The sequence below is a fragment of the Zootoca vivipara genome, chromosome 10, assembly GCF_963506605.1.
Source record: "Zootoca vivipara chromosome 10, rZooViv1.1, whole genome shotgun sequence".
Taxonomy (NCBI): Eukaryota; Metazoa; Chordata; class Lepidosauria; order Squamata; family Lacertidae; genus Zootoca; species Zootoca vivipara.
The window spans coordinates 57,432,135-57,457,634 of NC_083285.1; the positions used below are offsets into that span (position 1 = coordinate 57,432,135).

At 46.4% G+C, this 25,500-nt stretch overlaps 1 protein-coding gene across 1 annotated transcript in view; it reads left to right on the plus strand.

Annotated features, from left to right (window-relative positions):
- Positions 1-25,500, plus strand: part of PTPRO (protein tyrosine phosphatase receptor type O) — a 127,186-nt gene that overhangs the window by 66,659 nt on the left and 35,027 nt on the right. The window contains exons 4-14 of the mRNA XM_060279443.1: positions 8,618-8,776; positions 10,491-10,643; positions 12,014-12,466; positions 13,685-13,846; positions 14,800-14,999; positions 16,096-16,216; positions 16,574-16,767; positions 18,094-18,205; positions 19,408-19,559; positions 20,780-20,900; positions 23,846-23,985. Of these exons, the coding sequence (XP_060135426.1) occupies positions 8,618-8,776; positions 10,491-10,643; positions 12,014-12,466; positions 13,685-13,846; positions 14,800-14,999; positions 16,096-16,216; positions 16,574-16,767; positions 18,094-18,205; positions 19,408-19,559; positions 20,780-20,900; positions 23,846-23,985 (1,967 nt within the window). The remainder of the gene's footprint in view (positions 1-8,617; positions 8,777-10,490; positions 10,644-12,013; positions 12,467-13,684; positions 13,847-14,799; positions 15,000-16,095; positions 16,217-16,573; positions 16,768-18,093; positions 18,206-19,407; positions 19,560-20,779; positions 20,901-23,845; positions 23,986-25,500) is intronic.

A 25,500-nucleotide genomic window follows, 5' to 3' on the forward strand; every position in this document is an offset into this window, starting at 1 on the left:
AATATCACAATAATAGGCAGGCACACCAGCAGACTGAATTCACCAGTCTGCCTCCCTTGTGCCCCTACATTTTCTGAATCCATGGCCATTCATGCATTTGGTGCCAGGGTGACTTACCAGTGTCTTTCAGGGTCTCCTTCTTTGGAGGTCTTTAAGCAGAGGCTTGACAGCCATATGTCAAGAATGCTTTGATGGTGTTTTCTGCTTGGCAGGGGGTTGGACTGGATGGCCCTTGTGGTCTCTTCCAACTCTATGATTCTATGATTCTAGGGTGTTGCTGGAATTCAGCTCTCATCAGCCCCAGCCACGAGGGGCTGCTATTTACATAGGTGCCAATGTCATCTTTCACCTCTAGGCAAAAATTCCCCTCTAGGTAGGGAGTTCTGCTTTGGAGGGTAGGACCTGTGCCAATGACTTCAAGTCGCAAGAAAGGAGATTCTGACTTAACATCAGGAAAAACTTTCTGACAGTAAGAGTTGATCGACATTGGAACAGACTCCCTAGGGAGGTTGTGGACTCCCTTCCTTGGAGGTTTTAAGCAGATGGTTGGGTGGCCATTTGACATGGGTGCTTTAGTTGAGATTCCTGCACCCTTGGGTCTCTTCCAACATTAGAATTCTATGATTCTGGGACTGAGGCAGGATCACAGAGTTAACACGGTGCCTGGATTTGATTCCTCTTCCCTCCCCATCCCTTTCACCTTGTGTGCCACGTGGTGGTTGTTGTTGTTGTTTTAGATCGTAAGGCTGTGGGCGGGGACTGTTGTGTTTCGACCAATTGCATGCAAGTTCCCCCTGCTAGCTTTCCCCCCCGCTAAAGAGTACAAGCTCTCCAAATAAATAATTAAATGAAATAAATAAGAAATGCCCCACCCCCTCAATCTGGACCTGGATTCCCCCACATGCCTGCCTGCTATTTATTAAACAAAAGCCACGTGCCCAGGAGCCAAACATGTCTAACATGGCCCACAGATGGCGAGAAAGCCGTGACAGGAGGAGAAACATCCTGGCAGAAGACGGTTTAAAAAGACACAAGGAATGAGAAGGGGAAGGCGGAAGGGTTTCCCCAGTGTTCGCCGACACTCGGCGGTTAAAACACCGCCTTCTTTATATTGCGATCCTTAATTACCATTGTTGTCAACGGCAACCTGCGCGGCAGTCGGAACTCGCCGCGCCATATGGCTCCCTGTCTGCTAAAGATCACTGGCGTATGGAGACCATATGAGAGCATATTGACAGAGCGCATGCCTAATTGCGGCTGGGCCTTACAGGCTGGCATGCCACTTCGATCCAGGCGGGCGTCGCGCTCCCAGCCCGTCCGCCGGCATCGGCTGCCGTGGGACACAGCAAACGAGGCCCCCGAAGAGGCCCCACTCTGCGAAATAAGCAGCACCGAAGCAATTGGTCCCTTAGCTGTCCTTTGACATTTCACCACAGTTCCTCGGGGGCCTATTGATGTTTGCAGGAGAGCTGCTTATCACTGTCACATCCCTCTTCAGGGAAAAAGCGCACAAGTCTTGAGAACAATGGCTTGAATGTCAGCCTAATACGCATGAGGCTGGAGCTTCCCTGTTTCGGAGTCGCATGGGCATCTGGTACATGCCATCTTCAACTACCTTCACTATGAGTTGAGATAGGATAGATCCTGTTCACATTTTTCTTGGGTGTTAATGCTGGGTGCGTGGAAATTTCTCAGAATAGTGTCATAGAAATGTAGAGTTGGAAGGGACCACGATTGTCATCTAGTTAAACCCCCTGCAATGCAGAAATCTTTTGCCCAACATGGGGCTAGAACCCACAACGCTAAGATGTTTAGGCTGTCAGCAGGTAAGTCAGTTATGCCTCCCCTGAAAAAGAGGGAGTGTCTCAACAAATAAAAGAGGGGAAAGAGATGGCACAGGTTTGCATAACATCTGCCAGGGCTGATTTCTGTGTACAGATGCCCTTGTGGAAAGGAAAATAAAATAATCCTTCCAGTAGCACCTTAACTAAGTTTGTCATAGGTATGAGCTTTTGTGTGCATGCACATGAAGGTATCTGAAGAAGTGTACATGCACACGAAAGCTCATACCTATGACAAACTTAGTTAAGGTGCTACTGGAAGGAATTGTTTTTATTTTGTTTTGACTGCGTCAGACCAACACGGCTACCTACCTGGAACTTGTGGAAAGGATTAGCGCATGGGTCAGCAAACTTTTTCAGCAGGGGGCCGGTCCACTGTCCCTCAGCCCTTGTGGGGGGCCGGACTATACGGTATTTTGGAAAAAAATATGAATGAATTTCTATGCCCCACAAATAACCCAGAGATGCATTTTAAATAAAAGAAAACATTCTACTCATGTAAAAACATGCTGATTCCCGGACCGTCCGTAGGCCGGATTTAGAAGGTGATTGGGCCGCATCCGGCCCCCGGGCCTTAGTTTTGAGACCCCTGGATTAGTGCAACAGACGTAGGATGCCGTGCCTCTCACCTTGGCAGGGGAGAGTGTGACCAGGTGAGCTGAGGGCCTGCTCCATCTGCTGTGCAGGGGCTCGCTGTTGATGACAGGCAGTTCTGACGCCCTTACCTGCTCTCCCTTTTTAAAGGGTTATTTCTCTTTAAACTGGGCTCACACCAGACAGCCCTTCAAATGGAGGGCTCCCACAAGTAGAAGCCACAGGATTGCCCTAACTGGCAGCTAACTTGAGTGTTATGTAGCATAGTGAGAGATGAGAGAGAAAGAGAGAAAGAGAGAAAGAGAGAAAGAGAGAGAGAGAGAGAGAGAGAGAGAGAGAGAGAGAGAGAGAGAGAGAGAGAGAGAGAGAGAGAGAGAGAGAGAGAGAGAGTGAGAGAATATGTGTTCTTTCCATCCCTATTGCTTCTTGCTGAAGTCTCCCTCCCACCCCCAGGTTTCAATCAGCACTACAAAGCTCCTTTCCAGGCTGGCTGGTTCCCAGGGGGGGAGGGAACACTCTTATTAGGGTCTGGGGAGACACTGTTATATTTTGATCTCTCCCCCCCTGCCCCATGTGCATATGAGGAACTCTAAGAAAATAAAATACCTAGGGAAAACTCCTCTATTTATTCCCAATAATTAAAATTTGACTAGGCACTGGATTCTTAATTATCCGCTCTCTCTGCAATGCCTGAGAGAGGTGGGGAAACAATATTAGCGGAGCCTAACAGAAGTTGCGCTCAGAGCAATACCATAGCATACGTTTGCCAGTACCACACCATTGGTCTAACCAAAACAACTTGCCATATAATAGTAATTTTTAGAAGTCCAGAGACCCATCCTTTGCCAATTAAAACACACAATAAAACACTCCCATCGAAACAGCTTGGTAATCAAAACAGGTTGGCAGATTAAAAGAATGTCCTTGCAAATATCCCGTGAGCTGTGGGATAATTTGTAGTAGCTTGGCAAAGATTTCTGACATCTAGTGGTTCAGTGACAGCAAGAACAAATAGGGTTGTTGTTGTTGTTTTTTAAAAAAAACCACACACATTAAGTTATGTATTGCTACTAACTCAAGTGTAGAGTTGGACTTGCACAGGCATCCCCAAACTCGGCCTTCCAGCTGTTTTCAGACTACAATTCCCATCATCCCTGACCACTGGTCCTGTTAGCTAGGGATGATGGGAGTTATAGTCCGAAAACATCTGGAGGGCCGAGTTTGGGGGTGCCTGGACTTGCATATGCAGTTCCCCCCGTGTATGAATAATGAGGTACAGTAGGTCATTGGATCTATTCGCCAATCCCCTAATTTACCATTTTGCATTCAGCTCCACCTCATCTGTTATTTTGCACCTGCCTCCAGCTGGTGAATCTCAAGGTTCTCTGAAGAAACGAAGAACATTCAGCCAGCCTAAAGATTGCCCATGCAATTTTGGTTTCCATCAGGCAGTGAAAACCACTGCACTATGTGCTCCAAAGTCTGCTCACTCCAAGTTTGTTGTGCAGCTCAGAGGTGGAGAATGTGCTTCAGGTGAAGAAGCCCCAGGTTCTGTCTCTGACATCTTTGGTTAAATCTGACATCCTGGAGAACCACTGCCGGTCAGAGTAGGCATTACTGATCCAGGTGGACAAATTGCCTAACGTGGTATAAGACATCTTCCTCTGAGAGCATGGAGGTTGCAGCCAAGCCTGTGAATTGGCTTTAGGTGTCAAGGAAGAAAAACCCCAGATTTATTTTTCTTTGAATGAAATCTGCAGCATGAATCTCGGCCAATTCAAGATACTATTTTCATTCTTGGAAAGCAATTTAAAACTTTGCTACTAAAACAACATGCTTACATCGTCGCCTTTTCTCCATCTAGAGGCTTAGGTTTTAAGGCAAGCCTAATGATATAGCTGAGTCTGGGTCAGATCAATTCAATCTATTTCTTTTTCTCTCTTCCATTCTTTTCTTTTCTTTCCCCCTCCTCTCAGCTCTGTATCGATCTTGCTCCTTGTCAGAGCTGATCACACTGAGAGAATAAGAATGATATGTTTATGAGATGGGGAATGGCAGCCTGCAGTAAACACACTTCTTCCTCTCTTTGGGAAGAGTTGGGAAACAAATGTATTCTTCAACTGGGATATTGACTGGAGCAAACCACCAGTGTGATGGAATGCATAGTGTTGGACACAGATTGCAAAGACCTGGGCTCAAAGTATCCACTTTGGCATTCCAGCCTATCCTGCCTCAAAAGGTGGTTGCAAAGAGAATATGGCAGGCATGGGGAACCTGTGGCCCTCCAGATGTTGTCGGACTACAACTCCCATCAGGCCTAACCAGTATGGGCAGTGATCAGGGGTGATGGGAGTTGGGGTCCAGTAACATCTGGAGGGCCACATGTTCGCCATCCTTGAGCTGTAGGATAACCCCCAGGTATGACCCCACCCATTCTTCCTTGCTGCTTCTTAAAATACTCCCCTCATTCTACTTCATGTCTAGAACCCCTTATTTGAATTCAATGCAAACTTCTGGGGCTCATAATGCTCACCTCAAATAATAGGCGAGCATTGCAAAATCTCCAAATCCTTCTCCATTTCAGATTAAAAATCCAAGCCGGAGGAGAATTCCTGGCTTAATTCACTTGCTATGCACCCAGTCCTAAAGAGAATTTTTGCATGGCTAGGACTTCTCCTTCTGGGATCTCTCCTAGTCATACAGAGCTACAAAATGCTTCCATAGCTGTGGAAGCTGTTGATGCAGGGGAAGTCTAACCCATGAAGGACCCTTGAGGCAAGAGCAAGCATCCCCTAACTTCGGCCCTCCAGATGTTTTGGGCTACAATTCCCATCATCCCTGACCACTGGTCCTGTTAGCTAGGGATCATGGGAGTTGTAAGCCAAAACACCTGGAGGCCCACAGTTTGGGGATGCCTGGGCAAGAGAGTCACCTGTGGTAGATGAGTTTTCCCCACCAAAACGGATCCCCCTTTTTTTTCATTTTGTGCCATGCCTGTTTTTTATTGGCTTGTAAATGAGTTGACCCATCACCCCAATTTGTGTTTGGGAGTGATTTCCAAGCCAATTTGATGTGAGCCATCAGCTGTTGGCCCAGTTCTACTCCAATGTGTTGCTGTCACTTTTTCCCTCTTGGTGCTCGTGATTAGAAATGTAGCCTCTTGATTGCAACGGTTGGTTATTAATTGTTGCCAGTCTGTCTTCCAATGCACTGATAAAATGGGAGAAGAGGTAATAGGGGTTAATTCAGCAAATTCCTCCCTTGGCCCTTTTGTCTGCCCTGATTCCTCACCCACAGCAGCACAAACCAGCAGTGCTGTTGCAAAGGAAGAATGGGAGAGAGGAGCTGTTTGTCAGGGTCCAGCAGTTTAACAGTACCGTACGAACAGCCCAGCGATCAGGTTTCACACCTTCTCTCATAGACCAGTTGCTCAGACTACAGAATCAAATTTAGGAGAGTTCTTATATAGTGCCTTTCAAATATAGACTCATGGAACTGTAGAGTTGGAAGGGACCCCTGTGCATTTATAAAGAAGCACACTTTCTCCTGGGTTGCAATACAACAACCGCAACAAAACCAGGTCTGGCCTCCTCCTCTGATATTGAGGGTCTTACGTCTGATGAAGTAGGGTCCACTGGCTTGAAAACTGATGCCATTAAAGCAACCTTTCAACGCCGCAAGGGTCTTGTTGCTTTTGCTGAAACAGATTAACACGGCTGCTTTTCTGGAAATCGACCTTGAACAGTAAGTGTGTAGGGTACTTGGCTACTGAGATATTTCCAAAAGACGCAATGTTGAATGCAGTATCTCCAAATGCTATTCATTAATCCATGTTGATTTGCTGGCTGCAGCTAGAAAGAAAACAGAAGAAGGGAGAGCTTAATGATGCCTCCCACTTGATCTAATCACCACTTAATTAAATCAAAAGATCAGGGCCAAAATAAAATTGTAATAAAAATGAATACCAAGCTTGCATTCCTCATCTGATTTCTTCTGGGAAGAAGTAACAGGGTAATGCAATCGCTCAGTCTATAAAGTTGCCGTAATTAGAAAATTGTAATGTGATTATGGCATAGGAAGGCTTCATCAGGCAGAAAGTCATGAAGGATAGCTAAGCCCCATGTGCCTTCAGACTATAGTAGAGGCAAGATGAATTCAGCAGGAGTCCCAAGGCAGACCATCATGCCTGATCCTACCCAGAAAATTGGTGCTGTAAGTTAAACCACAGAGCCTAGGGCTTGCCGATCAGAAGGTTGGCGGTTCGAATCCGTGCAACGGGGTGAGCTCCCGTTGCTCGGTCCCTGCTCCTGCCAACCTAGCAGTTTGAAAGCACGTCAAAGTGGAAGTATATAAATAGATACTGCTCCGGCGGGAAGGTAAACGGCTTTTCCATGTGCTGCTCTGGTTTGCCAGAAGCGGCTTTGTCATGCTGGCCACATGACCTGGAAGCTGTACGCTGGCTCCCTCGGCCAATAAAGTAAGATGAGTGCCGCACAACTGGACCTAATGGTCAGGGGTCACTTTACCTTTAACCCTGTCCAAAGGTTTCACTGCATCAGTTACTTTATAATCTGCCTTTCCTCTGAAGACACCAAGGCAGTGTACATGGTTCATCCCAACCCAAATTTTATCCTCACAACATCCATGTGGGGTTTGTCAGGCTGAGGGAGTGCAGGCCCAAGGTCTTTGGGTGAATTTCATGGCTGGGTAGGGATATGCACCAGATCTAGGAAAACACTCTAACCACTGCACCATGCTGTCATTTATGTTGAGAAATGTCAGTTGAAACATGGCTTTTGCAATCCACACCTCTGAATTTGGTGAATAATATGTACAAAGCTGCATTTATGATGGGAAAGTGTGCAAAAGTATATTAGGGGGAACTTGCTTTGCAAAAAACTGTGTATATTAGACAAAACTGCAGACCGAAACATCAATATTAGGAGAGTTTTCCTAAAGGCTTTTTTAAAAATTGTTGCAAACTATTGCAAAAAATGTGGTGAACTGAATTTAAGACTGTAAATGTGAGAGGTGGTGATAAACTGAAATCGGCAGACTTGTCCATCCCCACCTGGTGTGATGGAACCTTAGAGGCATTGGGGGGAATTAAAATAGAGGCTCTCCCACATCCTGCTTCCTGGAGCACTTCTGAATGCTGGCATGCCATATTTGAGAGATTTCCCATGGCTGCATCAGGTGTGTGCCATGCTGGGGGGCACTGGGACCCCAAGAAGAAGAAGAAGAAGAGTTTGGATTTGATATCCCGCTTTATCACTACCCTAAGGAGTCTCAAAGCAGCTAACATTCTCCTTTTCCTTCCTCCCCCACAACAAACACTATGTGAGGTGAGTGGGGCTGAGAGACTTCAGAGAAGTGTGACTAGCCCAAGGTTACCCAGCAGCTGCATGTGGAGGAGCGGGGACGCGAACCCGGTTCACCAGATTATGAGTCTACGGCTCCTAACCACTACACCACACTGGCTCTCCAAGAGCTGCCCAAGGGTGCCACACACTGGTCGCTGCAGGCAATGGAACAATTCATACATTTACCTTTTACACACTGAGAAATTAAGTAATTTATTGCCTACAAAGGTCTGTATAGTTAAAGCTATGGTTTTCCCAGAAGTGATGTATGGAAGTGAGAGCTGGACCATAAAGAAGGCTGATCGCCGAAGAATTGATGCTTTTGAATTCTGGTGCTGGAGGAGACTCAAACCTATCCATTCTGAAGGAAATCAGCCCTGAGTGCTCACTGGAAGGACAGATCGTGAAGCTGAGGCTCCAATACTTTGGCCACCTCTGAGAAGAGAAGACTCCCTGGAAAAGACCCTGATGTTGGGAAAGATTGAGGGCACCAGGAGAAGGGGACGACAGAGGACGAGATGGTTGGACAGTGTTCTCGAAGCTACAAACATGAGTTTGACCAAACTGCGGGAGGCAGTGCAAGACAGGAGTGCCTGGCATGCTATGGTCCATGGGGTCACAAAGAGTTGGACACGACTAAACGACTAAACAACAACAAATTTGCATGTATGACTAAGACCCCAAGTCATTGCAAAATATTCATCTCTTTCTAAAAGTATAACCTGATTATCTTGAGAGCTTAAATGCATTCTCTCTCTCTCTCTCTCTCTCTCTCTCTCTCTCTCTCTCTCTCTTTCTTTCTCTCTTTCTTTCTTTCAGAACCTCTACCTGTAACCAGCGTTTCCATCTATGATTATAAACCATCACCAGAAACTGGGGTGCTGTTTGAGATCCAGTATCCAGAGAAGTACAATGTTTTCACCCGTGTAAATATAAGCTACTGGGAAGGGAAAGACTATCGGACCATGTTATATAAAGGTAGGTGGAATCTTAAACAATGGTAGTTGGGGGTCAGAGCCAAAAATGAGGAGACAGAGCCAAAAGTGGGCAGGACAGCCCCTTTTTCTCCCCCTCTCTTTTTGATCCCTCTCCCTTGCTTCTTTGCTTCCCTGTCTTCCTCCGCCACTCACCAGACTTTCAGGAGAAGGGCAGATTATTCTAGTTAGAAGTCTGAGCAGATCACTTGCAGGGGCTTCTCCCTCCACCTTAGATCACCCCATCCATCTGGTCTCCTCCTGAACATTCCCCCCCTCCTGACCTTCTCTCCCTTTGGACTCCACCTACCCACAGGAAATTAGGCTGTGATACCCCTGGGGATGTAGCCATTGTCTTCGCACACAGAACAGTCGGGTAGTGCTGCCTGCCTACACCCTTCTCTGTTCCACCAACAACTCCCAGCCCTCTCTGTCCCTGAGCCTTGTATGCTGACCTTGTCTCAAACCTTTGGGTGAGTTAGAATGTTTATAGCCATTCCATAGCACCTCAGCAGCTGATCCAATGGCCAGGGAGATATCCTTTCAATATGATGCAAGGTAAATACAGAAATATCTTGTTTTGCCCAGATACTCATCACCTACTGAAGGTTTAAAGCCCACATGAAGCTGGAAATAAGGGGCAGTTCACAAAGCCAGCCATTTCATTAGTTGATTATCCTGTAGCGATGGCATTATTGCTTTATGTCAAGACCTGGGTGTTAAAGCCCCTCTAAGGGTGTCGTTGAACAAATACTCCCCCTACAGACCATGCTTCTTACATTAGCTTGACGATCAAGAACATCCTTTGCATGCTGAAGGTCCCAGATTCAATCCCCAACATCTCTAGGTAGGGATTGCCCTCTGCCTGAGGCCCTGGAGAGCTGCAACCAATCAGCATCAACAGTATTGAACAAGGTGGGCCAATGGTCTGTCTCGGTGTAAGGCAACTTCCTATGTTCCTAAGCGAGAGCCACTTTCTGTCTTTTGTTCAGTTGAATAGCTGAAGAAGCTGGAAGGTTACTATTAATTATTATTGGTCTTTTGGGGGAGGGGGGGCTGGAGCTCTGTGCTAGAGCATCTGCTGAATACGCAGAAGGTCCCAGGATCAACCCCTGGCATCTCCAGGTAGGGGGGAGAAAGAACCATATCCAAAACTGTGGAAAGTTGGTGCCAGTCAGTCCATAGGGAATTCCACTGAGCTACAAACAAGTCACCTAAATAGTAATTACCGTGAATGGGAAAAAAGTAGATTGCAGGCATTGGGGGGGGGCATTGATTCAGAATAGGACCATACCATGGTGTGGGGATTGGGGGCTTTTAGCAGTTTGTCCCTCCCCACTGTAATTGTAAAGAAACCCCCACAACTTTGCATCTTTGGTTTGCTCCCTGCAAGTTTTGTCCCTTGGCCATTTGTCAGGAAAGAAGAAGCTTATATCATCCATTCCTCGAAATGTTTCGTGTCACACCGTACATGTTGCCACTTGCAATTCCTTTGCCTGCTTTTGTGTTTATTTTCCTGGGTCTCGCTTCTAAGTACTTTTGACAGCCAAGAAGAATAGGGTGGAGGCATGGAGTGGGGGCAGGACTGTAGAAATGTTGTTGAATGCCCACACCTCCCGTATCTCTGAGACTGTGCCAAGCAATATCTGTCTCCTTAAGACTGTGCCGTCGGGTCGTCTGGTTCATGTAATCCGTGCCATTTCTTTACCGCCCTGCAGATTTCTTTAAAGGCAAAACCGTTTTCAATCACTGGCTGCCGGGAATATGTTACAGCAACATCACGTTTCAGCTGGTGTCTGAAGCGACGTTCAGCAAAAGCACCCTGGTGGAATACAGTGGGGTGAAACACGAAGCAAAGCAACACCGAACAGGTAGGACAAGTGGCTTCTGTGTGTTGTGTGCACATTGTATCCTGATACAATGCATTGTCCCCATAAGCAGAAGCCTCTTCCTTTGGCCTGAGAGAAACCCTGCTGCGAACCTGTGCTTTAGAGGCCTCCCCAAGACCTGTACCCTAAATGCCAGGGATGGGGCAGACGGATGCTGTGACCCTCCAAGTGTTATTAGGCTCCATCTCCCATCTACCTTAGCCAGCATGGCCAATGGGCAGGGATGAGGGAAGTTGTAGTCTGGAGGACATGGAGGCTAACCTGCAGTACAGGCCAAGGATGATCTATTATGATGGGATATTAGCTCCACCCAAGGCATGATGGAGAACAGCAGCAACCGGGAAAGGACAGGCATAATATTTTGCAAGGACAGGAAGAAACATCACAGACAGAGTAATTGTCACACACAGGAAGAACAAGGATATAGTTTGAATGCTTCACCTGTAGATTTGTAAATCATTGAATGTGTCAATACAAATGGAAGTCGTTGATATTGTAGTTGTTGTACAACGTGTGAATACCTCTTTGTTAAAGTATTGAGAAGGGAAAGGCAGGTCAGACAGTTTAAGACATTTTGAGTTAATTTGGAATTTATCTGCTATTTTGTTTTTATTTTTTTTGCCATATATATATATACAGTCGTACCTCGGGTTGCGAACACCTCGGGTTACGAACAACCCGGGTTACGAACTTCGCAAACCCGGAAGTATTTTCGCCGTGTGCGCAGAAGCGCCGCATGCCTTTGCGCATGCGCAAAGCACGAAAATAGCGCTTTGTGCATGTTCAAAACGGTGGTTCGGGCCCTTTTCTGGTTACGAACTTTTCGGGTTATGAACTGCGACCCGGAACGGATTGCGTTCGTAACCCGAGGTACCACTGTATGTATGTATATATATATATATATATATATATATATATATATATATATATATGCCATGTATATGGCGAACCACAAGTCCAAATTTACCTGGTATGGTGACCCATTAATTTATTATCCCAATCAGCTACTGATTGTGTGCATTTGAACTACAAATTTGCTTATTTTATAATCATTACTTGAGGCATCCAAGGAAAAAAAACCTGTTTAATGCCCCTATTAATGTGGAATTCATTAAAATATGTATGGTACTTACAAGGTTTTTCAGAGTTTTGCTCCTGGGAATGTAAGCGCACCATCTGATTGCAGGCTATTTGCGGTTCACTTATAAAGCATTGTGACCCAAAGTTCTTGTGGGTTGGGATGCACAGGTTGAGAAACACTGATCTAGGAAATGAAAATTAATTAGTATTATTTATTATTGTATTTTATGCATGATACACACATTTTTAAAAAAGTGTTCTATCTTTTCCAGTTCCCTACCCACCTCGAAACATTTCTGTGCATATCTTACATATGAACGTCAATGAGAACTGGGAGGAGCAGAGTGGAAGTTTCCCCGAAGAGCCGTTCTTGGGGACGCAGAACACAATGCGACAGGACAAAGCCACCCAGATTCTGGACGATCTCCCTGAGCTCCCAACTGCAAACACTTCCTATACGTGGCCCGATTACCGCTACAATAGCAGCGACTATGAAACCACGTCTCAGCCCGATTGGTGGATTAACGAGCCCGACTCCCCAGAGAATGAAGACGAGTTTGTCAACGCAATCCCAAGAGATTATGAGAGCGTAAGCCCCACCGAGGAGTTTGGGAGCCCTACGCCGGAGCCTTCCTCGTTCCTCCCAATGAAAATGGTGCTGAGTTGGCTGCCTCCCAAGCCACCCACGGCGTTTGATGGCTTCCATATTAACATTGAGAGAGAAGGTAAAAGGTCACACGGCACTGCTGAGAATTATGGCACCAAGGTTGGCGTTGAAACCTGGTATCATTGGGCCTCCACAGGTCCCTTAGTTGTTGCCTGTCCTGTCCTTTCTCTCACCTATCCTTTAATTGTTTTCTGGGCTGGCATTCCCAAATAGTATTAGATAGCAGAGCTGGCCCACCCATGAGGTGGGGTGAAGCAGCTGTCTCAGGTGGTATGAACAAAAGAGGTGGTGCCCCGCGGGAACCAAACCCACTCACCCTGCCACCGAAGCCACCCAGGAAAGGGAGGTTGTGGCAACAGAACAGCACAGCTTTCCTCTGCTCAGCTTTGCCACCTGTCTCCCCCAACCTTAGAGTCGGAGAGGGACAGGTGCCAATGCTGAGTCTTCCTGAGTTGGGAAGGGGCTCCTTAAGGAAAAGTGCTTTCTGAAGCTCCCCCAACCCAGCCCAGCAAGGTGGCAAGGCTTTGCAAGGGGCCTCCATCATGGGAGTGGCAGGGTGTGTTTTGACTCAGTTGCTGAAATGTCTCTAGGTATAGTTTGGCCTAGCATCCATTTGATTCCTCCTAATACCCTAATGTGGTGTTTCACCGTAGCATTGTGGGAAATTAAAATAATGGCTTGAACTTGCAGCTCAGGGCTGCTCAGAATTATTCTGTTGCCACCTCCCACCCATCAGTCTAGCCTGCCAGGCCCACAGCAAGAGGAGAGGGTCCACCAAGAGACATGTTGCAAAGACCCCCTTCAACCTGCATGGTAGCAAAAGCGCTGAGCAGCTCAGATTTTTGTGGGCTTCAGGGGCACACTTGTCATTGCTTCGCTCACTCCAGGTGGCCTCCAAAAAGAACAAGAAGAAGCTCCAGAGACATTGCAGAAGCCTTGAGAGCACCTCTCTTGAAGGAGGAAATACCAACCCTTTTCCTGCCTCAGTTGTGTTGCTTTTCACTTTCATGCTTTCATGAACACGTTCCTTGATGATGAGCACCACTCGAAGAGATTTGTCCCATTTTTTAATATATCCCTTTGCTCCCATGCATCAACTCCAGCTGTTCGTTACCCTCTCGAGTGATGTTACAAGAAGGTAGAAAGAGTATATTGCTCTTATTACTTAATCCATTCCTTCAACCCTGCGTTAGGGCACTGGGACATAATTCAGTTACCTCTGTCACTAGAAACCCTATCGGATTCCAGCTAATTCACACCTCTTCTCTTGGTTTAGAGAACTTCACAGAATTCCTGACTGTTGGTGAGGACATTCACGAATTTGCCATGGATCTGAAAGAACCAGGGAAATACACAATATCTGTTACAACATTCAGCTCTTCTGGCTCATGTGAAGTTCGGGAAAGCCAATCTGCCAAAACACTCAGTTTTTATATTAGTAAGTCTACACATAGTTATATAATATATATCAGTATCTGCAATATTGTATCTGGTCGGTACTTAAGTTCATTGATGCTAAATGTTACTTCTCCTTTGCCTTGTTTAAATCTGATTCTTATTGTTTTGGGTGCTTCCTCCAGCTGGTTCCTCAGCTGAAAGTTCTGGGAGCTGTAAAGACCAGGTTCAGCTTCCTTTGGATGAGAGAGCACTGGGGACCTTAAGGCAAGGATGTTGTTGCCCTCCAGATGTTGTTGAACTCCAGTTCCCATCACCCCAGGCAGCATGGCCAAAGGTCAGGGATGGTGGGAGTTGTAGTCCAGGAATTTATGGAGGCCCACTTGTCCCTACCCCACTTTAAGGCATCAATGTCGTATTTAGATTCTCCTCAATAAATGTATAGAAGGGACCCAGGTGGCGCTGTGGTTAAACCACTGAGCCTAGGGCTTGCTGATCAGAAGGTCGGCGGTTCGAATCCCTGTGACGGGGTGAGCTCCCGTTGCTTGGTCCCAGCTCCTGCCAACCTAGCAGTTCGAAAGCACGTCAAAATGCAAGTAGATAAATAGGAACCGCTACAGCGGGAAGGTAAACGGCATTTCCATGTGCTGCTCTGGTTTGCCAGAAGCGGCTTTGTCATGCTGGCCACATGACCTGGAAGCTATACGCCGGCTCCCTCGGCCAATAATGCGAGATGAGCGCGCAACCCCAGAGTCGGTCACGACTGGACCTAATGGTCAGGGGTCCCTTTACCTTTACAATAAATGTATGCAGATGTGATGAACTGACAAACGCAACATTTTCTGCCGCTTGTTCACAGTTTTCAAGCATGCATGTGAAGAATCTTAGGTGTCCTTTTTTAAGGCAGTGGGTTAGATCCAGAATAACACTGGCACTCAGTTAGTGGTGAGGATGAGACTTTGAAGTGATTTCTCCCTGCTTCTGGTGATGCTTTAGGTCCCACAGGGGAATTGATAGAAGAGCTCACCGAGAAACCTCAGAACGTCGTGGCGACAGTGCTGACCTCTACCACGGCCTCGTTGTCCTGGACCACTTCACAGGAGACCAGCAGCACCAGCACCATCATATCTGTCGTGTCCTTGACATGCCAGAAACAGAAGGAGAGTCAAAGGCTTGAAAAGCATTACTGCTCAGAGGTAAGAGGAAGGAAACACCATTTCCCAGGCCATCACTGAATTGCAGGTGTGACTGAATTGCATATTGGCAAATTTGGGTTTGCACAGCTAATGTGGATTTGGCACTCTTGTGCAACAAAGAATCAGGTTATTTGTGGTAAGGAAAGTGTCAAGAGTGTGGCAGTGGAAACAACTGCTTGACCTGGCATTGCATAGCATCAAAACATAGGGGGCTTCCTTGTACAGAGTTGCAATGTTATTCCTACTAATTCGGTACTCTCTGGAATGACTGGCAGCCATTCTCCAGGGTTTCAGGCAGGAGACATTCCCAGCTCTGCCTGGAGATGCCGGGAATAGAAGCTGCAACCTTCTGCATGCCAAGCAGATGCTCTGCCACCAAGCTATGACACTTCCCTTACCCTCCCCACAATGAAATCAGGACAAATGCTCCTCCCAGCACACGTGGCACAAAGAAATCAGGATGAATGCTCAGTAAAGGAGGCCATCTGGGGTGACCTTCCTCTTCTAATGGGGCATGGAGGATATGGGCACAGTGAAGAACACATGGCTGTGTTTCTTGGGCTGCTTGAACTTGACTCATGGGGTACTTCAGAAAGACTTCAGTGACATTCGTTTGGCTGTGAAGAAAGCAGTGGCACTTCAATATATATCAGAGGATCAGTAAATCTAACTTAACACCAGAGAACTTTCTTCTGAGCAAACATGTATGGCTACATTCCCAAGCACACTCAACCAGGGAGAAAGTGCTATTGAATGCAGTGGAACTTACATCTGTTACCTCTGGTTGTACAGTACTGTCAATCCAGCCCTACCATTAGGCAGCTGCTTGTGGCAGCAGATTCTGAGTGACATGAAAAGGCAGAAGAGTTATATAGTTTATCTTTGTATTTTCACAGCTGGGGTGGCATGAAGCTTTGCCTCACATGCCAAAGTTAACATGGCTGGCCTTGGCTACTTTGCACCTTGATTTCGAGCAGGGAGGAGGTGTCATTTTCTGCTCTGCCTCAGGCAACAAAAGGTCTTGAGCTGGCCTTGATGCTCAACATGCCTTCCTGCCCCTTCCTTTCCTTACGCATGCTCTGTCTCGTTTCCGCAGGTGAATACAAGCAGCAGCTTTATCGAAAACCTGGTTCCTGGCGCTCAGTACCAAGTTGTGATTTACTTACAGAAGGGACCGCTGGTTGGGCCTCCTTCCGATCCTGTGAAATTTGCTATTGGTAATGGGCTTATGCATACCTCTGTGGTTTTGGTTGCTTGAAACCAGACATTTTAGGCAGAAGAATTATTGGTAGACGAATGAGTGTAGTGCTGCTTCTGTAGAAGCCTGCAAGGCCCATGTGTTGAGTTAAACATTGGTTTTGTCTGTACATCACAGAAAGCCATAGATAACACTTTTCCAGGAATGTGCCAATTCTGGCCACTTTGCTCCTCGCTCCTCACACTAGGAGGAAACAACCCACCATCTCTGTTTTAGCATTACACCTGGATTAGGGATTATAGTTTGTTTCCTCCCTGGGCAAACTCTATGTGCTGAATTGCAAATGTATTAATAGCTCTCCATTTCTGTTTTACAGTGCCAACTGGGATAAGGGATTTAACCCTTTACCCTTTGGGCCCTACTGCTGTGGTCCTCAGCTGGAACAGGCCTCTTCTGGGTGTTTTCCGGAAATACATTGTAGAAATGTTTTATTTCAACCCGTCAACAATGACCTCGGAGTGGACAACGTACTACGAAATAGCAGCGACCGTCTCCTTAACGTCATCAGTGGTAAAGCACACTTGGACGCTGTAAATGTCTCCCACACGTTCATGCCCAAACTTCATCGTTCACACACAGAGAGAAACAAAATTAATCTAAAACAGTATCCTTTTAAAATTCAGCTACATGTAAATACAGTCAATATGCTTAACAACAGAACCACATTCAACTACTTTAATCTGTGGAACTGGCACTGTTATAAGAGGCACATAATACTCATTCCACACTGGTAATAAATCAACATTTTAGTGTGGCAGCACCTACATTTTGGAACCCCCGGCCTATTGACATCAAGCAGGTGCCTTCACTGTAATATTTTGCCTGCTTAAAACATGTTTTTTGAGGGGCAAGCGTATCCAGAGACTTAGAAATTACATGGGTTTCATTTCATTTTAGCTACTGTTGATTTTAATCTTCTTCTGAGTATTTTAAAATTCCTGTTTTAACGGTTTTTTATCCACGATATTTTATATTGTTGTAAACCTCTTGCCTTTTTTATGACGGGGTGAGCTCCCGTTGCTCGGTCCCAGCTCCTGCCAATCTAGCAGTTCGAAAGCACGCCAAAAAGTGCAAGTAAATTAATAGGTACTGCTCCAGTGGGAAGGTAAACAGCGTTTCTGTGCGCTGCTCTGGTGTTGGTGTTCCATTGCGCCAGAAGCGGCTTAGTCATGCTGGCCACATGAGCCAGAAAAGCTGTCTGCAGACAAACGCCGGCTCGCTTGGGCTGTAAAGCGAGATGAGTGCCGCAACCCCAGAGTCGTCCGCAACTGGACTTAACTGTCAGGGGTCCTATACCTTTACCTTTTTAAATAAATAAAGGTAAAGGTAAAGGGACCCCTGACCATTAGGTCCAGTCGTGACCGACTCTGGGGTTGCGCGCTCATCTCGCATTAATGGCCGAGGGAGCCGGCGTATAGCTTCCAGGTCATGTGGCCAGCATGACAAAGCCGCTTCTGGCAAACCAGAGCAGCACATGGAAACGCCGTTTACCTTCCCGCTGGAGCGGTTCCTATTTATCTACTTGCATTTTGACGTGCTTTCGAACTGCTAGGTTGGCAGGAGCTGGGACCAAGCAAGGGAGCTCACCCCGTCACAGGGATTCGAACCACCGACCTTCTGATCAGCAAGCGCTAGACTCTGTGATTTAACCCACAGCGCCACCTGGGTACATATTTAAATAAATATGTACAGCAATTCAATGCCAAACACTCTGTAGGCAATCATAGGTATTCTAGGTCCAATCCAGAACGTAGCCTTAACGTTGCTTTTGGATCCCACTTTTTCAGGTGCTAATTATCTTTCTCCCATGCCTCTTCTTGTTTGTGCCTCTTTCAGAGAATAGGAAACCTTCTGCCTGCCTGGTATTACAACTTTCGGGTCACTATGGTGACATGGGGAGTCCCAGAGCTGAGCTGTTGTGACAGTTCCACCATCAGCTTCATAACAGGTAAATAGAGCTTTGGGGAACCTTTCACAGTTTGTGTGTGTGGTTTTGTTCTTTAATATAAGGCAGCAATGTGGAGGCTGCTGGCCTCTAGATGTTGATGGATTACAATTGTCACCATCCCTGACTGCTGGCTATGCTGACTGGGGCCGATGAGAATTTGAATCCAAAATACCAGGAGAAAAGCAGGTTAGGGAAGGGTGGTCTAGTGGATAAGCATATTGGATTAGGAATTTTGATAATAGGAAGAAACCATTGGGCCTGCAAACCACTGTAGAACTTTCTTAAATCTGCAGTGGCACCTGATGTTTCACCAAGCATTGCTTTAGTGTGTTTTTTTAAGTTGGCAGCAACAGGGACTAGAACCTTGATTTTTTTTTAAAGAAAAAAGGAGGGGATAGGCCCTTTCAAGATGCAGAGTTTTGCTGTTAGCTCCAAATTCTGTACTTTCATCATGAAATTGTAGCACATTGCTGATTTCAGGATTATAAACTAAGTATGAACCAGTGTGGCCTGCAACAAAATATTGCAGTTGTGAGTGCTCTTGTTCAGAGTGCCTGCCTGCCAGCCAGCCAGCCAGCCAAGGCCGGCTCTAGGTAGACCCCCAGTGGCGCCTGTGGCACCACGGCGCCGGCCCGCCAGGAGGGCGCCGCGAGCTGCGCCCACCTGCTGGCTGGCCAGTCCGCCGGTTCGACGCGCAGCTGCGCCCACGGCAACCGCGCTGTGCCTGCCCGCCCACCGCGCAGAAGCGCCTGTGGCAACCGCGCTGCGCACGGCACCGCCCACTGCGCTGGGGAATGGGGCGGGGGGCGCCGGAGGGATCCGTCGCTCCACGGTGCCAGGAGCGCTTAAGACGGCCCTGCAGCCAGCTATGTCCTTTCCCAGGAGAATCCATTCCATTCTCCTGTTTTCTGTTCTGACACCCCAGCAGTCAGCCATCATTCTGTGGCCACTGAGCATGCTGAGTTTTCACTGAGTTGTTTTGGAATTTTGCCCACTCCCACGGCTTAGATTCCCTTAATGTCTGCAAACTTTCATTTCCCCTTAAGTCTGCTTCCCTGTCATGTGTAGGTGGTACTATTATGACTACATAAGGATCTATGGGAACATGGGTTTGCTGTTATATATATAAAATTATGAAATGCTTTGCAGCCTCAAATTAGGTGCAAATGATTATGATAATGCACTGTTTTTCTTTCTGATAGCTCCAGTATCCCCTGAAATCACTTCAGTTGAATATTTCAATAACCTTCTCTACGTCAGCTGGATCTATGGCGATGACAACACAGACCTTTCTCATTCTCGAATGTTGCACTGGATGGTTATTGCAGAAGGAAAGAAAAAGATAAAAAAGAGTGTAAGCCTAAACACTTTATACTTCCTTTGGGTTTCGCATGCAGAGAGACAGAATGTTATGGATTTTTTTAAAAAAAGCAAAACTAAAGCTTGTTATGGGGCAGTGTGGGGTTGCACCTACAAAGGCTCTCACACAGCACTTTGCAAGCACCAGAAACCAGCTGATTTTTTTGCATGCTGTCAGGGCTTGCAACGATGATCGTTTGATCATTGGGACTTGTTAGAGTTGTTGCAAATGGAACCCTGTTCTGGACCTTGCACAGGGTAGAAATATACATGCTCTCCACCACAAGAAAGTGTCCCAAGAAGTATTACAGTACTGCAAACTGTCTTAAACTAGTTACAAAAACAGTTGCAAAAATACAAAGTAACACATTGCTCTTAAACAAACTAACAATGCGGTCCAGTCTTCTTTAAGTCTTCAATATAATACAAGAACATTCCTGGTTCCAGAGAGATATCCTGTATAAGCAGCTTGTTTGTTCAGCTATATAGCTGCAAATACAATGTTTTAAGTGCATTTTAAGTGCATTATTCAAATGTGACCCTAGATGGTAATAGTGAACTTATGGGAAATTCAATATATTTTTCAAAATGTTTAAAAAGAATGTTTTATATGTGTCTAGATTCCACCCAGGCTTGCTGAGCTGAGCTCTTACTGCTGCTGGCTCCTATGCCAGCTGAGACAGACTTCTCAGGTTTCCCAGCAATGAGTCATTACTTCACACCAAAACGGAAATCTCCAGCCTCTCCTTATTTCAGCGTTTACCTAAAGCTGAAGCTTCTGCCTAATGCAAACTTCTCTTTGCAAATGCAAATCTTTACATCAGTTTTAAACTTCAGTGCATATAAACATTACATTAAATCTATATCTTTAACAGGGCTCCCCTTGCACAGAGCTCGGCAAGCCCCCTAAAACCAGCTGGTCATTGGTGCTTGCAGAGGGCACTGCCAAAATAGATTCCTCTGGCATTATTATGGCAATGGATGATTGGCAGGTGGTCACTCCTGCCTACCTGTCAAACATGACCTACAGGGATGGGGGAGATAAGGATCTGTCCTGCCAGCTGTGTCCAGTTCTAGACAAACTGGGATAGAACAACCACTCAATGGCGCATCATGCTCCCACCCACTTAACAACAGGGTTCAAAGTAATTTCAGTCTCCTCTGCTGTGGAGTCACCTCCTATGCGGGCGCTATTTCACCCACTGACCATTTTAGGTGACGCGAAACATCATGAGTGCAGTGCTCAGCCTGCCTCCGGGGGACATCTACAATCTCTCGGTAACTGCTTGCACCGAAACAGGAAGCAACACATCTGCGCTTCAGCTGGTGAAAGTTGGTAAGTTATTCCCTAGGGGAATGGGCTGCAATTTCATGAAAGCAAAATATTGTCAAAGACCCAGGAGGCGGTAAAACTGAGACCACCGCAGACAACAGAACGGCCTGTTTTGTGCAGTCAACATGAACTGCCGAAAGAGTAGCACTGACTACTAGGTGTTGTATTTTAAGTCTCTTAATAAAAGTAGACAGGGTTAGATACTAGTTTCTTGGCTTCAGTGAGAAGATAAATAAATGGATGGTCGTGGAAGGTTCCAGTCACCCCGTTCTCTCCCTCTCCCCGAGGCTGTAGCATCCTGTTCTCCCCCAAAAGCCTCTCTGGATAATCAGGGGTCACCCCTGGGCCATGGAGGATGAGGCACAGAGAGCTGCTAATGGGAGAGGGGGAGTTGCCCAAAGTTGGACAGAGCATTGCCTAATCTGGAGTGATTCCTCCCTCCAGGTCCCTTCCAACTCTACAATTCTACAATGCTATGATTCTCCAGCAAACCTTTGCAGGCCCACCTAGCCTTGTTTGTGGCAGGTGGTAGGGCTCCTGAACTTCCAGAGAAGTCTTCCAGAGGGAACAAGTGACTGGGGGAGGGGATGGGAAAGCTCCTTCTGTTCATTTGTTTTAGAATCCAAGCCATTAGGTTCTTTAAAAAAGACACACACACACACACATATAAATATATATATATATACATATGTGTGTGTGTGTATACACACACACAGTCATACCTCGACATCTGAATGCTTCGACTTCCAAAGGTTTCAACTTCCGAAGTTGATAACCCCCGGAAGTCTTTTCACCGCACGCGCCCGGCGCGCGCATTCTGCACCTGCACAGAGCGGCGCGTGTGGTCGGCGCATGCACAGAAGCACAAAATTGCACTTCGCGCATGCGTTGTAGCGGCGCTTCGAGAACCGAAAACCTCGACTTACGAAGACGGCCGCGGAATGGATCGTCTTTGTAAGTCGAGGTACCACTGTACACACATACACATCATCTACACACACATACACTTTCTTGGTCCATGTTATCTAACAAAGCAAATTAAAGCACAGATGCAAACAAATTTAAATTAACAATTTGGTGAGGATCAATTTGGTTTTAAGAAAGAATTAGCAGCAGGGGAAGTCACCTCTGCAATTCAGATTTTAATAACAAGAGGACTAGAAATTTAGGTTTATATGTGGAAAGTGTGTGAGTGAGAGAGAATGTATATATCTTACATTCCTCTTCAAAGTAATATGCCACCCTTCCTCCCTTCAGTTATAAGTAGATCACTGGATAACTCAGTTGGTTAGAGCAGTGTTTCCCAACCTTGTGCCTCCAGATGTTTTGAGACTACAATTTCCATCATCCCTAGCTAGCAAGACCAGTGGTCAGGAATGATAGGAATTGTAGTCCGAAAACAGCTGGAGGCACAAGGTTGGGAGACACTGGGTTAGAGCATGGTGCTGATAACACCAGTGTCACATGTTTTATCCCCATATGGGGCAGCTGCATATTATTGCATTGTAGGGGGCTGGACTAGATGAACACCAGGGTCCCTTCCAGCTCTAAAATTCTATGATTTGTGTGTGTGTTTAATATAGCCCAGAAAAAGGCTAGGCAGCCTTGACTGGGGGGAGGGGGGGAGAATGCCCAGTATATTTCAGAAAGCAAGAAAAAAAATATGAGAACAGAAGAATACTATGCAATAATGCAAAACCCCGGAAGCTATATTTAGAGTAAATGATATTGAACAAAGAGCCAGAATTAGTAATAGAGTCTGCCATGGATGCCCACTGCCCCTTACACTGTTTAATACATTTATAAAGGATGCAATTAATAAAATGGAACAAGTACTACAGCTCAGCATTAAAGTAAAGGGGAAGGAAATGGGTATGTTTTGCTGATGTAGCAGTAATGGCAGACATAGCACTAATGGAGGTGTTATTATTATTTTAAGATATGGAAGTGCTAAATACAATGAAGTCAGTTTTTAGAAATTCAGATAAAATGAACAAAGAAAGATTTGAGAGATAGGTCAGAACCTGTCATGGCCCATCCCAGACAAGGAAGGCTCGCGTCTGATAGTTAACTTTTTGTTGGGAAGAGAAACACCAGCAGCAGCTTCCATGGGGCTCCAGGTGCACCTTATTACATGCTTCTAGCCTCTAGGCAGCTGTCCACAGGTCTGGGCCCTATGAAGCAGCAGCAGCAGCAACAACAGTGAGACCCCACCTCTCTGCCGGCTTATAAACCCTCCTCTGGCAAGTTGCATGCCCACAAGCTGAAGACTTTTCCTGCACGGAAGTCCTCATTATTCTTATTAACTTTGAGAAATCGCTTGTCAAAATCTCCTTAAAATAATAACCGCAAGGAAGGCAGATATCAACATGAGAAAAGCCAGCTATGTGAACTTTCAAAATGTAAAAGTCAAAAATGACACCAACGTTTTCCTTGGGAAATGAAATAAAATTTCTGAATATGATGGACTTTTGAACAGTTGAGGGTTGTGTGTCTTAATGAGCTTCCTTAAATATGGCACACTGTCTCATTTTGACCATCTCAGATTGACAGCGATCTTAGGGTCAGACAAACCAAGAGGAGAAATGTGTGGTTCTAGCTCCATCAACAAAATAACGGCTTTCGGAACCCTCTGTCAAAAGTTGTGCAAATATCATTTATCTTCCTAAAGCTACAAAGGCACACACATGCCAGTTAAGACTCAACTGAAAAAAAGGAAATGAAGCAATAACTGAAAATAGGGAAGGGAGGGAAGCCCGCTATTTAAGGGTGTTTCTGTTTTAAAATTGCCTGCTGACAGAGCTTTGGGAAAAGTAAAAAAAAACATCTCTGTGGAACCACTAGAAAGCTGGCTCTTCAACTGGTTCTTCCTTCAACTGGTTCTGCCTGCCATATCTTCCCATTGGACTCGTAAGAGACAGCTGAAGTTATTCTCCTCCTGTCCCCAGACCCAGCTCCTCCGAGGTCACTTTTCGCTGTGAATAAGACCCAGACATCTGTGACTCTCCTATGGGTGGAAGAGGGGGTTGCTGATTTCTTTGAAGTCTTCTGCCAGCAGGCTGGTTTGAGCCAAGACACAAAGACCCAGGTATGTGTTTTCTTCTTTTTCAGAGATGTTCCACATCCTCTTGTATCTCAATGGTGAAGATTTGGGAATCTGTTTTGTCCCCCGCTTTTATGTTATCTTCTCCTGTTTGAGACTCTGACAACAACCAGCATGGCAGCTCTCAATTAAATAGTGCAACCCCAGTTTCTGCTGATTTAATAAATGGAAGCTATCCTACATGAGCCCTTTTCAGGTGCAGAGATCCACATGTTCAGGGAATCCATCGAGTGGGACGGGGAACAGGACAATCCCTCTGGCCTTAACTTTAAGAGAGTCAGGCTTTAAAAAAGGATTGGACAGGTTCACGGGGGATCATGCTATCCGTGGCTACTAGCCACAATGACTATGTCTTACAACTTCTGAATACCAGTTGTTGAAAAACACCAGTGTGGAGAGTGCTGTTGGACTCAGGATCATAGCTGCCAAGTCCCCCGCTGAAAAATGCAGGATCAGCAGTGGCGCGGCACCGGAAGTCGCTTCTACGCATGTCTGGACATGCATAGAAGCAACTTCCGGTACCAGCGCCGCCTGATTTCTGGTGCCCAGACATGGGCAGACCGGCACCCAAAATGGAGCCTCGCAATCTGAGGATGTGCTGGAAGAAGCAGCACATGCGCGGAGGGACCAGGAGAGGGGCCAGGGCGAGAGCGTGGTGCTGTGCTTAAGAAGCGTCGCCATCTGCGCATAAGTCCGGGGCGCGGGGGGGGCGTTTCGGCCGTGTGGTGCTTTTCAGCGCAAGATGCACGTCTCAATGAACGGGAATGAGAGGGTGGCTGCCGCTGGTTCCGCAGCGTGATCATCCTCTGCGTGTGTTGTTGCTGTGGCTGTTTAAATAAACAATTCTCATTGAGTTGAGTTTAGTGAGACACGATATTTTGCTGCTATTGCTACTCTTATTTTTAAAGGGAGAGGTTGGGGGCAAGCGAAGAGAGGAGGTGCAGACCAGATCGCAAGTGAGACCCTGGCAGGTAGGAAATCCAGGGGATTTCCAGGATTTTTTTCTATTCGGGATAATAGCGGGAAACGGATTAAAATCCGGGGGTTTCCCGCGAAAAACGGGAGACTTGGCAGCTATGCTCAGGATCTGCTTGGGGGCTTCCCATAGGCATCTGGTTGGCCGCTGTGGGTCTTTGGCCTGATCTAGCAAGTTCTTCTTATGTACCTGAGTTCCAACTCACCTGAGAGCCTCTAGCGCAATACAGCTGTTGGTCACACTGGGCCTCTTTCACATGTTCGACTCAGTGTGTGGCTCGCACCGTGGCCAGAGGGGTATGTCAGTGTTTGTGCCAGTGTGACTCACCAGTGAACGCCCTTCCCCTTCCACATGTTCCTTGAACATATGGTGGAGAACACCTGAAAGAGCTATACAGTAGTTTACACACACACACACACACACACACACACCACATCATTATCATCATCATTAATTTTGATAAAGTAATAATCATAAATAAGATGGCCACCAACATGGCCGCCGCCATGCGGCCACCACCAAGA